The sequence below is a fragment of the Protobothrops mucrosquamatus genome, unplaced genomic scaffold, assembly GCF_001527695.2.
Source record: "Protobothrops mucrosquamatus isolate PMUCROS unplaced genomic scaffold, P.Mucros_1.0 scaffold2131, whole genome shotgun sequence".
In the NCBI taxonomy this organism is placed as follows: domain Eukaryota; kingdom Metazoa; phylum Chordata; class Lepidosauria; order Squamata; family Viperidae; genus Protobothrops; species Protobothrops mucrosquamatus.
Genome location: NW_015388231.1, coordinates 253,382 through 265,937, shown reverse-complemented (window position 1 = coordinate 265,937; position 12,556 = coordinate 253,382). Strand labels below are relative to the sequence as shown.

The 12,556-nt window shown below is 39.7% G+C and overlaps 1 protein-coding gene across 2 annotated transcripts in view; it reads right to left on the bottom strand.

The window, feature by feature from the left end:
* Positions 1 to 510: 510 nt before the first annotated feature.
* The window catches only part of ARHGAP1 (Rho GTPase activating protein 1), a 30,796-nt gene continuing 18,750 nt past the window's right edge, over positions 511 to 12,556 (bottom strand). For both annotated transcript variants that reach the window (XM_015824127.1, XM_015824128.1), the window contains exons 4-13: positions 11,089 to 11,176; positions 10,493 to 10,624; positions 10,208 to 10,294; positions 7,001 to 7,099; positions 5,850 to 5,957; positions 5,467 to 5,543; positions 5,047 to 5,124; positions 4,773 to 4,901; positions 4,417 to 4,520; positions 511 to 747 (exon numbers count right to left, since the gene is read on the bottom strand). In XM_015824127.1, coding sequence (XP_015679613.1) covers positions 568 to 747; positions 4,417 to 4,520; positions 4,773 to 4,901; positions 5,047 to 5,124; positions 5,467 to 5,543; positions 5,850 to 5,957; positions 7,001 to 7,099; positions 10,208 to 10,294; positions 10,493 to 10,624; positions 11,089 to 11,176 — 1,082 coding nt within the window. In that variant the 3' untranslated portion in view covers positions 511 to 567. The remainder of the gene's footprint in view (positions 748 to 4,416; positions 4,521 to 4,772; positions 4,902 to 5,046; positions 5,125 to 5,466; positions 5,544 to 5,849; positions 5,958 to 7,000; positions 7,100 to 10,207; positions 10,295 to 10,492; positions 10,625 to 11,088; positions 11,177 to 12,556) is intronic.

The window sequence follows — 12,556 nt, the reverse complement described above, 5'->3', positions numbered from 1 at the left end:
TTAAGCCAGTTGTACTATGGTTCAGTTTTGCCAGGGACAAGGTCTAGGCTGCATCCATCAAAGGTATAACGTGTATTCAGCAAGTCACTATCAGTATTAAACAGGATTGCCTGACTTGGGCGCCTGTGAAGAATCAATTTGGACCAGAGAACTGACTTGAGATAAATTCCACCCTAATCCACTCCCCCGGGGCCTGGTACTAAGAGAAAGCAGTTCCGTTGACAGTTAACGAGACTTATCTGATAGGACACCTTTGGGAAAGGAAAGGAGATAAAACATTTAAGAACAACCTGAATACTAGTACAAGTACCCAAGACAGAATAGCCAAGGTAGAACTTGATTTTTAAGATCTGCTTTCCCTCCTCATCTGATAAGCCCCCTTCCTGCAAAACCCTCCATATATACGCACAAGCAAACTGTATCCATCTTTCACACTACACATCACCTGGAACTTCTTCAGAATGGCCACATCTCCAAAGCAAGGTAGAAAAGAAAAGGAGGAGGAGGAGGAGAAGAAAGGAATGATCACAGTGGACACAGAGCGTGCTAACACAAACAGGTTATGGCTCAAGCCTCTGTGTTCTGGGAAAGCTGCACCTGGTTGTCCAAGAGGAACTTGGTAAAGGTGTTGATAGGATTGATGGCTTTGAGGGTTATAGCTGCATCTTTAGCCCACAACAGATTTGGGCCAAATACTACTGCCAGATTGGCATTGGTCATCTTGTTGATATCGCTGTTGGCAGAGACCTACATGTGAAGTAACGGGAGAGAAAGAGGAAGAAAAAAATTAAACACTCGGGGAAAAAAAACAGGAATTTGATTCAGTGCTTCTTAGCTCCTTACCATCTATTCAACTCTCAGGTTACACATAAAGACCAAAGTTGTCTTGCATATAAAATAGTGATATTTGGAGTTTAGAATACCTGCTGTTTAACAAACTACTGGCCTTTAGTTACAATTTTTTTTCCTTCCCCGTTTACGGAATCAGTCATCTGCTAATTTCTTTTAGTGTATTGGTTTCAATCTTTTCTGGAATAAAATAACAAAAATCTAATTGGTAGATATTTATTTGTTCAATTTATAAGCCACTTCAACTGTCCAAGGACATGTGAGCAACTTGCAACAGAGACATTGCGAGTTGAGTGATCTTATAAATTTGATTGATTTAAGATATGTATAAAGCTATCCACTTTTACAATGACTTTGGATGTGTAAAAACATACGATTATTATTATTATTATTTTAAAAAAAGATCTGAAAAACTGGCCCTTTCTCCAGGCCTTCAGTTAGAGTGGATTTGCAGGATTTATTGTCTTTTACTGGCTGCTTTTCTTTTGACGTTTGCAGGCATTTTACTATTTTTTTTTTTAAATTATATTGTATGACTGTTTTTACACATCCAAAGTCACTGTAAAAGTGGATAGGGAAGGAAACATCAAGAATAAAGAACTACTATCTTAAGATCAGTGTAGCATCATAAAGTGTCCTGTGTCACACTTGAAGACCTTTCCTAAGTTGACAACATGACTGGGGCCATGCAGATATTGGGCTTCTTTCCCACACAGCAGGTAAGACTACTGAAAAGATACATCTCTGAAGTCTCGCAAGGTGTCATACTTTTAACAATGGGACTTAGAATGTGCTTAGTCTGTTAGATCAAATAGGACAGCCAGGTATAACTACTAAGACTGAAAATCAGGCTTGTCAGATGTTATATTTTTTTCTATCTTGCTCTATGGAGTAGAGAGTTGGTCTCTGACAGAAGGCCACCTGAAGAGACTAGAAGCATTTGAAAGGTGGATTTACAGGCGGCTGTTACTTATAAACTGGGTTGACAAGATCAGAAATGAGGAGGTGATAAGCCTCCTGGGAAAGCCAAGGGAAATCATCAAAACAATTAAAAAACGAAAATTAGAATATTTCGGTCATGTGATGCGACACCCAGAAAAATACGGCATACTCCATTTAATCCTCCAGGGAAAGATTGAAGGCAAACGAGGTCCAGGCAGAAGAAGAACATTGTGGCTTCAAAATCTAAGGGACTGGTTTGGACAAAACTCAGCAGCACTTTTTCGTGGGGCTGCTGATGAAGAGGAAGAAGGAGGAGGAGGGGGAGGGGGAGGAGGAGGAGGTATAACTAATTTAATTCAATCAGAATAGAGCTGGAAGGGACCTTGAAGGTCTTCGTCCAGCCCTCCGCTAGAGCCTAGAAGCAGGCAGCCTCATGGATAATCGGGATGAGCCTCAAAGAGCTTTAAAGATGACTAACACACATACACAAGCACATACAAATTTATATATAACTTTTGGCAATCTTGTTCACCTGCTGCAGAATAGGGATACAGGTTTCATATCTTGTCCCTTATACTCTTAGAGATGCTTTCTATCGCATGGATAACCCTGTGGAAAGGGGAGAGGAGATGCTGCATAGGAAATCATCAGATAAGAGGCAGAGGCCAGGCACCCGTAATTGTTTAATGGTCAGAGTCTTAGGAAGGACCCATCCTAACGGCTCTAGCAGTAAAAGTGGCAGGTGGGAAGTTTGTACTTTCAGACCTACGAGGTTCTGTTAATGTGGCCTGACAATAAAGCAGATTTAGTTCATCTGGTCGTGTTTCCTGACTGGTTTCACTGGGAAAGCCACCATCAATCTTGCAAGTCTGAAAGTACAAATTTCTTGCCTACTGCTTTTAAATGCTAGAAAGGTGTGTCATTCCTAGGTTTCTTCTTCGACAAACAATTGAGGGCTCCTGTCTCTTTTGTCTGATGGTTTCTTAGACATTTCCTTCCCCCGTTCCTCAAAGTTATCTATTCATTGCATCACACTAACAAGGAATTAAATTCTGTAAATATTAATTTGATTTATATTCCCTACATTCACTTTTAATTTTGTTTTTTTACCACACAACACATAATGAGGTGCACTTTGGCACAGTGGTTAAGGCATTAGGACAGGGGTGTCAAACTCAATTTCATTGAGGGCCGCATCAGCATTGTGGTTGTCCTCGGGGGGGCTGGGTAGGTGTGGCCAGAGTGGGCGTGGCCTACTGGGTGGGCATGGGTGGAGTGTGGCCTACTGGGTGGGCATGGCCAGCTCTACATCGTTCGCGTCAAGGGTGCCTGTGGGGGCCTGAGCAGGAGTGGGACAGATCTGAGGGTCTCTGCCAGGGTAAGCGCCAAGGCATGGTCCACTGGAAGAGCCTGCCAAAACCCCTCCCCCGGAGCCCATCAAGCCGGATATGTGAAGTAGGCAAGGGCCATTTGCTGGCCACTTCCAGGCGATGGTGCATTTCTTCATTCCTCACAAAGGGTGACACCTCCCCAGCATGCACCCAGGAGGCGGGGCAGACGCGGCAGGGGCTGGTTCCTCGCTGTTTCCAGACGGCCTTGTGGAGCTAAGACTGAATGCATTTCAGCATAGATGGCCACCACAAAATTGTACATTGGCTCCCAGTCGGCCTGGGCCAGGGCCAAGGCAGCAGGGGCCATTCCCTCACTGTTTCCAGGATGGCTTCGTGGGCCACATGAAACCATGTCACGGGCCGCATCCGGCCCCCGGGCCTTGTGTTTGACATGTCTACATTAGGATATAAACTGGGAGACCACGAGTTCTATCCCACCCTAGGCAGCTTTGGACCAGTCACTCTCTCTCAGTCCTAGGAAGGAGACAGTGGCAAACCACTTCTGAAAAAAAAAAATCTTGTCAAGAAAACTGCACGGATTTGTCCAGGCAGTCTCTGAGAATTAGACACGATTGAACAGAAGAAGAAAAAGAAATCGTAGCAAGAAATTGGATATATATGGTATATATAGGGATCAGATTTCAGCATGGATATAGAAATTTGCTAATTACTGCTCAGCAATGAAGTGCTTTGGCGGAACCTGAGCCCGATCCTTTCACAAGTAGAATATTTGTCAATGACTGGGGAAAGGGGATCAGGATGGAGCGCTATAGAAGATTGGATACACAGAAAAATTTGGGTTCACCTATTTTAGCATCTTGTTTCCAAATAGTGACTAAGAATAGCTTGTTTAACTTGTATTCTGCCCGCCTCTCCACAACTCGGGGCAGCTCACCATAAACAAATAAAAAAATTGTGATAAATTCAATCAAACATGAAAGATTAAGGATGACAAGAATGTGGAAGCAAAGGGCCTTACGCTCCCTCACCAGAGTGAAGATCAATGTCGTCACAGGCCTTCTAAACAGTGTATCTCATATTCAAATTTAGGTTATTTCTAAACATACAGTTACACAAAATTAATGGAGGGTACCAGCCATATTACGACGATTAATAATAAGTGATAGGCACCCTCCATTAACTTTTGAAATTTGTTTTAAAACTACATAAGCTAACCATCATCACCACATCTTATGGCTCAGAATTTGAAAAGTATGTAATACACTAATCTCACCTGCCCAAGAAAGTTCATTAATAAACACAGAACTTGATAGTTTTCCTCTGGGAGAGTCTGAAGTGTTTTGCGAACAATATCTATACTCTTTTCTTCTTCCATACCTTAAAGGAAAAGAAAACAAGTGTGATATGCACCAACATTCCCAATTTCTAGTTAACATAGGGAGAGATTATCTTGTAGAGAAAAAAATACTTGAAAAGAAATAAGAGTCTCCTAATCAATAGAAATTGAATTATATTGACTTGAAAAATAAGTCTTCTTCTCCTACTGTCAAAGAAAATCATAACTCTGGGTCAAGCATACTGAGAAAAGATTACCGATATGGGATTAGGACCATCTTGGTAACAACTCACTGTAGAAATTGACAACATCACTGTAGAGACCAAAGGTGAGCAGAGGCTCAGGCAGATCCCTCAAGAAGGTCTTGAGAATCACAGCTGGAAGATGCACATCCTCGTATGTTGCAAAATCCACAGGCAATCCTGGGTAAGAGAGAATAAAGGGTTTCAGAGCAATAGCCAAAGCGTAACCTGCAATATGGCAGAAGTTCCACGTGCCAAGGGCAAATTTAAAGCCTGTACAGAAGGGAAAGACAAATGGAAGGGACTACCTCGAGCAGATATTTACCCATGTTGTATTTCTGTTGAACCTCTCTTACTGTTTGTGTATTTGCAGATCGCCGGAAAATCCCCTGTGTGGTAAGAGCTGAAAGAGGTGGGAAGGGAAAGAGCTCAGAGTAATCATATTATTACAAACATGAGCAATAAACATTATGTAGCCCTAAAAATAATGTATCTATTATAGAATTGGACAATGAAGCAAGAAGATTGCAAGTTCTCCAAATGATTTAGAGAAATTTTGCCCATGATATTTACAAAGAAACAGTTACAATACTGATATATATAGAATTCCACTGTTTTTCAATGTGAAGTTAGAAAAATGCTAAGACATCTGAAAATAGCTAAGCTGATCCAAGCAAAAGAAAATCCCTATAGGGGATACCAGAGGGGGCAGATCAGTTTGAACATGGATTCTCCTTGCTCTTACCATGCTGTTGTAGATAAGCAATGGTTTCTCTGATCACCAATGGGATAGGATTCCGGTCTGAGTTCTTCTCCCTCAGCCTGTTGGTAGAGGAGAAGCTTATATAATGTTTATCTTTCCTTTGCAAGATGCTAGAAATAATTTTATACCAATCTTTCTAAAAGAATTGCTCACACGACACACATATTATTTGGGAGGGGTGGAGAAAAGACCCTGAAACTAGCTAATATCCAAGGTCTCACTCTGGCCAAGATCTTGGTAGCTCAGCCTGGCAGAATAAAATTAATTACAGCAGTAATTGGATTGCAAACACTGATAATATTACCAGAGAAAGTGTGCAGGTATCACTAGTACATCAACTAAAATAAAGAGATGGAAATACTCACTGTTGGAGAGAAACTCCAAACTGCTGATTTGGCAGAGGCGGACGGGGTGGTGTTACTTTCTGAGGCACCTGGGTAGGTTTTTGTAGTGATCTCAAATACTCATCATACCTACAATGAAAAAAACATTGGTATGTATGAAATCTGTCCTATGCTAAAAATTCTTACTTAACTAATATCCATTGATGCACTACTTTATGAAAGAATGTCCTACAATATACCCTCTAGAACAGTTACACCATCTACTATCTAAATAACTAACTAACAGAAAGTTAGAAACCCTCTAATACAGACATGTCAAATTCGCGACGTCACGTGACATTGCACGACGTATCGGAGCTTTTTTGCCATTGCCGGCAATGGGGTGGGCGCGGCTCCAGTATGATGAAACCGGCCCACGGGCTGGCAGTTTGACCCCCTGCTCTAATACAACTGAGCAGAAAAGTAATTTGGAAAGAGCAGGTTAGATCTAAAGATCTAAAACTATCTCTGCTTAAGAAAGTTAAGAGTAAGTTCTCAAATACAAGGTAAAGGAACAATAAGACAGTTGAATAACTGGGAGAAAGTATCCAACACAAAGGCTGTAAAAAGGGGGATTAAAAATGTTTCCCCATCTTTTGCTGGGAGACATCAAATGGTTTAAAGTACAGATAGTCCTCCACTTATGATCACAATTGAGCCCAAAATTTCCGTTGCTAAACAAGACAGTTAAATAAGCTTTGACCCATTTTATGACTTTTCTTGCCACAGTTGCTAAGTGAATCACTGCAGTTAAGTTTGTAACACTATTGTTAAGTAAATCTGGCTTCCTCGTTGACTTTGAAGGTTGCAAAAGGTGATCACATGACCCTGGGATACTGCAACTGTCATAAATACATGCCAGTTCTCAAGCATCTGAATTTTGATCATGTGATCATGGGGATGTTGCAACAGTTGTAAGTATGAAAAACATAAAAACATAAATCACTTTTTTCAATGCTATTGTAATTTCAAATGGTCACTAAATGGTTGCAAGTCAAGGACTGCCTGTGTCACGCCAAGTATGCAAAGAAATCAAACTCTGAAGGCCCTTTTCTTGACTCCCCTTCTTAATACATCATCCTCCATTTCAGAAGCTGGAAATAAGCAAGTCAAAATAAGCAATCTGTTCTCACTTTAGCACCTGGCTTGGGATTCCCAACTGTTCCAACTTCACATGCTCCTCAAGGTCACTCAGATAGTTTGCATAGAATATCTTTCTTCCAAACTTAAAGCTGCAAAACAATTGACAGCCCGGTACATGAAAAATAAATATTATTACACTCAAGCATGAGCTGAACAGAAAAAATTGGCACTGAGAAAGATGCTCTTCTGCATTAATTAGAAGGATATACTATCCTATTGTCCTTACACCATTGGCAATTTATATATTATTAAAATTCTTCATCTTTAGATTTTGAAGTGGACTAAATCTGATCCTTTTCCAAATGTAGTGCCACAGTTATATATAAAAAAAACTTCAGTCTTTTGCAATAAATATATAAAAAAAACTTCAGTCTTTTGCAATAAATCATTTAGAGAGGATAATAAATCCTCAGTAATCAGTTGGAGGATTTCCAACACTAAACAAAAGTTAAGAATTTTTGATACCCGTAGGGCAAAGGCACTTGTTTAAGATATGTAAAAACAATATTCCTAAAGTAGCCACATTATGGAAACTTTTAGTAAATAAGAGTGAGTTTCAGTATCATTTTTCCTAGTGCCTGGACTGCAGGCAATATTTGCACTATGTCAGTGGTGGCGAACATATGGCACGGGTGCCAGAGACGGCACTCGGAGCCCTCTCTGTGGGCACACATGCCGTTGCCCCAGCCTTGCCTCCCCCCACGACCCCCTCCTCTCCAGCAGCCCCCCTGAAGGAGAGTCGCCCTCGAGGGTGGCCCACATGGAGCAGCGCAGCCAAGGACATGGCAACCAGGCAGCATAGACAAGAATCTGCCCTCACACTCCATCATGCAGTTGATGCTGCAGGGCGCGGACAGAGGGTATGGCCACCATAGCGCTGCTGGCTACTTGGGCGATCTGCGGCGGGCCCTGGAGGTGGTGAGTGGTCCTGTGGGCAGGCGGGGCGGGGGATAGGGGAGCAGAGCGGGGGCGGGGAAGGGGATGGAGTGGGGCAGGGGCCAGTTTTTGGGTATTCAGTCTCTAAAAGGTTCGCCATCACTGCACTATGTTATAAAGAAAATATTTAGAAAATAGGAAATATGGTATTCTTTTTCTTTCTGAGGAGTATATAGTACAAGTCATATGATATCAAAACTAACTCTAGAGGAAAAAATGCAAGAACATTTTGAACAAATATGGAACATTATAGTAAAACTATAGCATTGTGGTATATGAGATGAACATATAGAGAGGTGGCCTTGTTATATGCCATCTTATTCGCAATTTCATTGCTTGGAAAATCCAATCCAGTCCTGATTATTTGTACTGAACGATTTATGTAGTTCCGGTTTTGAAATATTTTGTCTATTTTGGACAAATATTTATTTATTTATTTATTTATTATTTTAATTTGTATACCGCCCTTCTCCCATAGGACTCAGGGCGGTTCACAGCATATTAAAAACAAATAATATACACAAAATACAAAAAATACAAAATACAAAAATACAAAAATACAAAAAATAAACCCCGATAAAAGCCGAATTAAAACCAAATATTATCAGCTGTGTTTCCGATTAAAATACTTTTAAAATTATCCCTGCCTAAAATCCTCCCTAGGTCAGGCCCGCTTGCTGAAAAAGCCATGTCTTGAGGGCGCGGCGGAAAGTAAGGAGATCCGGAATCATCCGGATCTCGGGGGGTAGTTCATTCCAGATATAATGGATGGGCTTTTGAATATGTGCAAAGTAGAATCACTTCTAGGTGAGTAAGGTGGCACGCAAATCAAACCAAATCAATCAATAAAATAAAAGTATCTCTTTTCTTGGTTTCATCATGTGCAAATTGTTTAATTAGAAATAGAACTCCCATAACTGGAAATAAATTGACCCTACTGTGCTGAGATAATGTTGTGGCTAAAATATTAAACTTAAACTACTGCTACAAACAGAAGAGTTCGAATTCTCAGAGATCCAGATGAAAAATGAAGTTATCCGTATCCTCTCATAATATTCCATGAACTACACAGCACTATAATAAATCCTGGAATTGTAGTGTTAGAAAGTGCCATTTAAGCCATGCGGTCCAACTCTTGTTCAACACAAGTAATCAAATTTAAATCATTCCCAACAAATGCCTCACCTCCACATGAAGACATCCAAGAACAGCCTACCATTTCTCAAAAGAATTGTTGAAGTGCTATTATTATTTCTTTCAATATTTAATTAGAATCTGCCTTCCCATTATTTTCACCCATTTTTCTGTTTTGCACAAGAACATAGAGAATTTGAGCCTTTTCAAATTTTCATACTCTTATCCTATTTTTTCAAGAGTAAATGTATCTAGTTCTCTCAGTCGTTCCTTGTAAAATGTAGTTTCCCGTCCTCTGATCAGTCTTATTGCCCTTCTCTGCTCCTATTCTATTTCTCTGAATCCTATTATAGTAGGATTCAGTGCAGTGCCCAGAAGTGGAGAGTTTGTTGATTAGTTTTTTTATACTCAAATCACACTATCACAATATTTGGTTTGTAGTCGCCTGCTGTTCTAAGAACATCTTACAAATGCTATTGCCAAACCATACAGTTTCCCAGCCTATGGCTTTGGATTTAATTTTGATTTCCTAAGTGAAAAACTTTATATTTGCCTCTATTCAACTTCATTCTGCTACACTTAGTCTATTTTTCCATCTAGCAAGATGCTTTTGAATTTTATTTATGGAATTAACTATCACATCCATTATTGTGTCATCTGCAGATCTGATAAGCATTGCCTCCACCTCTTCAATCAAATCGTAAAAATAATGAAAAACAGAGGGCCCAGGACCAAGCCTTGGAGCATTTCACTTGATACCTTTATCTAGACTGATAAGGAATCACTGATGAGTGCTCTTTTAAGTATGATTTTTGAGCCAGGTATGTGGCTGTTCAACTAACATCTCACCAGCCTAAACTTATAGATTGGTAATCATGACACACCCGATCAAATGCTTTGCTAAAAACCAAAATATATAACACTAATTCATCCATTTTTGTAAGGAAAAAATGGAGAAATAATGCATCCTCAAACTCCTGGAAAGAAGATAAAAACAATATAATTTTTTAAATTACAAATTATTATGGTAAGCCTACTTAAAAAAAGCACTGAAGACATGCTTTACTTCCTAATCATTTTATATTACATCTATACTATACCAACAAAGCATCTTCACGTTTTCATACCTGATCAAGGGCTTAAAGAGAATCAGCAATGTCTTGATGAAGATAGTTGGATGCACAATGAACAATGCTTTGATGTTCTTTTTGTATCTGAAAAACAAAGAATTATGATGTATATAAAATATTTCTTAACTGAAAGGAACTTGATTTGCTATAAGAAAAACAGAGAATCAACCTAAATCTCTCACCAAGAAGGCTATAAAACTATATTATACTCTCATTTTTATTTCTTTTATCCTTATCCAGACCATCTTAACTCTTTTAAAATCCAAAACCATAGTAACTCACTTGCGATCAAATTCCCGGTAGGCATCCCGCAGCCAACCTAAAGATGGTTTGTTTTCACTGGTCAGACCATGATGCAGATATATTAGGGTGTAGTCACTCTCCACATACTGGTCCAATGTATACTTTAAATAGCTGAAGAAAGAGATATGAGTGGTCAGTAATTTTATCAGTACTTAGTCAAAATAAGAACTATTTAGTTTCTATATATAAAGACAGACATGGATTCTAAAATGTGACTGTGAATATCTGACAAATGAACTATGAGTGTTTAAAGAATTTTCCCTTTACAGTTGTTCAAAAACATTAAAGGTGCTTTTTCCAAAAGGCAACTGGACTTTTTTGGTTTTTTTCTTTGAAAACATTTCACTTCTCATCCAAGGAATTTCTTCAGTTCTAACTGAATGGTAGGGAATGGAAGGATTTATATTCTTCTCTGAGAGCTAATGGCCAGCCCTCAGAGTACTAACGACCAGATGACTACAAAAAATATAAATCCTTCCATTCCCCACCAATGAGTTAGAACTGAAGAAGCTTCTTGAACGAGAAGCATTTGGGGAAATTCAAAGATTAAACAAGCCAGGTAGAGCAACACTCACCTTAGCAGCTTCACGTGATCGAGCTGATAGCTAGGAGGCATCCGACAGGCACTGAACAAAATTACTTTCCGCCCATACTTATCATCACCTAGGACAGAAATGCTACAGGTCACAGCATAAAGCACAAAGTAAGGAGCCCCAAATAGAAAAGCAACAAAGCTAGCTTAATCACATGCTTAAATATTCCAATGCCATTTTCAGTTCCACACCAAACTAAAAACTGCCACATAACATTTGCTTGCAAAAAGACCAGTGACACGGTTTGGACATGGCTAATGCTTGAGGCCCACCCAATGTCTTGCCAATGAAAGCTGGAAGAGTGATATGTTTTTTTAAAAGCAATAAAGATAATGGCAACCCTGGGCCATGAGATGTCAGTGTGGATTTGCTCTCTTTAACTCAACTTAGGAACATCCACAGCATCATCATGACACATATTTGTGATTCCAAAACAGGGGGGGAAAAACAAAAAACAAAACCCTTCTCAACACAATCTGGAAAAAAAAGTAACTGATTAATTTACAGGGGAGTATTCTTGTTGTACCTTTTCCCCCAGTGCATCCAATTTCTCAACACCTGCTTGTTCCTGTGTACTCAGTATGAAAAAGGAAAATTCCCACAAGGAAGCAAAGCAAACAAACTCAAATAATGAGCAATAATTATCTGCCCTCAAGCTCTGTCAACTGACAAGCGAACCAGCAGAGTGCAGAGTCACAAGAAATTCTGCTACTGACTTGTAACACATATTGTATGAAATAATCATTTTTTGCCACCCAGAATCATGCAGATGACTAAACACGTCTGTGGCAACAGTGCTGGTGAGTATGGGGTTTTCTCCCTGTTTATATACAGCAGGGGTGTCAAACTGCCGGCCCGTAGGCCGGATGCATCATAGCGAAACCACGCCCATCCCGTTGCTGGCAATGGGGGAAAAAAGTCACGACACGTCGCTACATGTCACATGACGTTGCGAGTTTGACACCCCTGATATACAGCAACTTACTTGCTATGTTGGTAGGGGTGTGATTTCTTCCTTGGTAGTTCAAGCAGAAAGCAATACCCTAATCAAGGAACTCCACAGACCAACAGGTACCTGATTATAAGCTTCCCCCAGTTTTTTCAATAATATCAGATTACACCTAATATCAGAGTGATCATCAACAGAAGCCTTTTAAGCAGCCTATAATGAAAACTAATAATACTGTTATCAACAGGAGACTTCAGAAACAGAGGTTCCACTACCTTGCCAGGTTATGAGAAGATGAGTTGGTTTTTTATGAAAATAACAGAAAGGCTGATGAATATGATTTTGTACATACAAGGTTTAATCTGCTGTTTAGAAACCTAGTTGCCATTATATATCTATTGCAATATATAATAAAAGTAGAATGTTAAAAGAACTTGAGCTTTGGAATAAATTACTTATTTCCCAAAAAACTACATTTGACAATCTGACTTCTGTGATAAA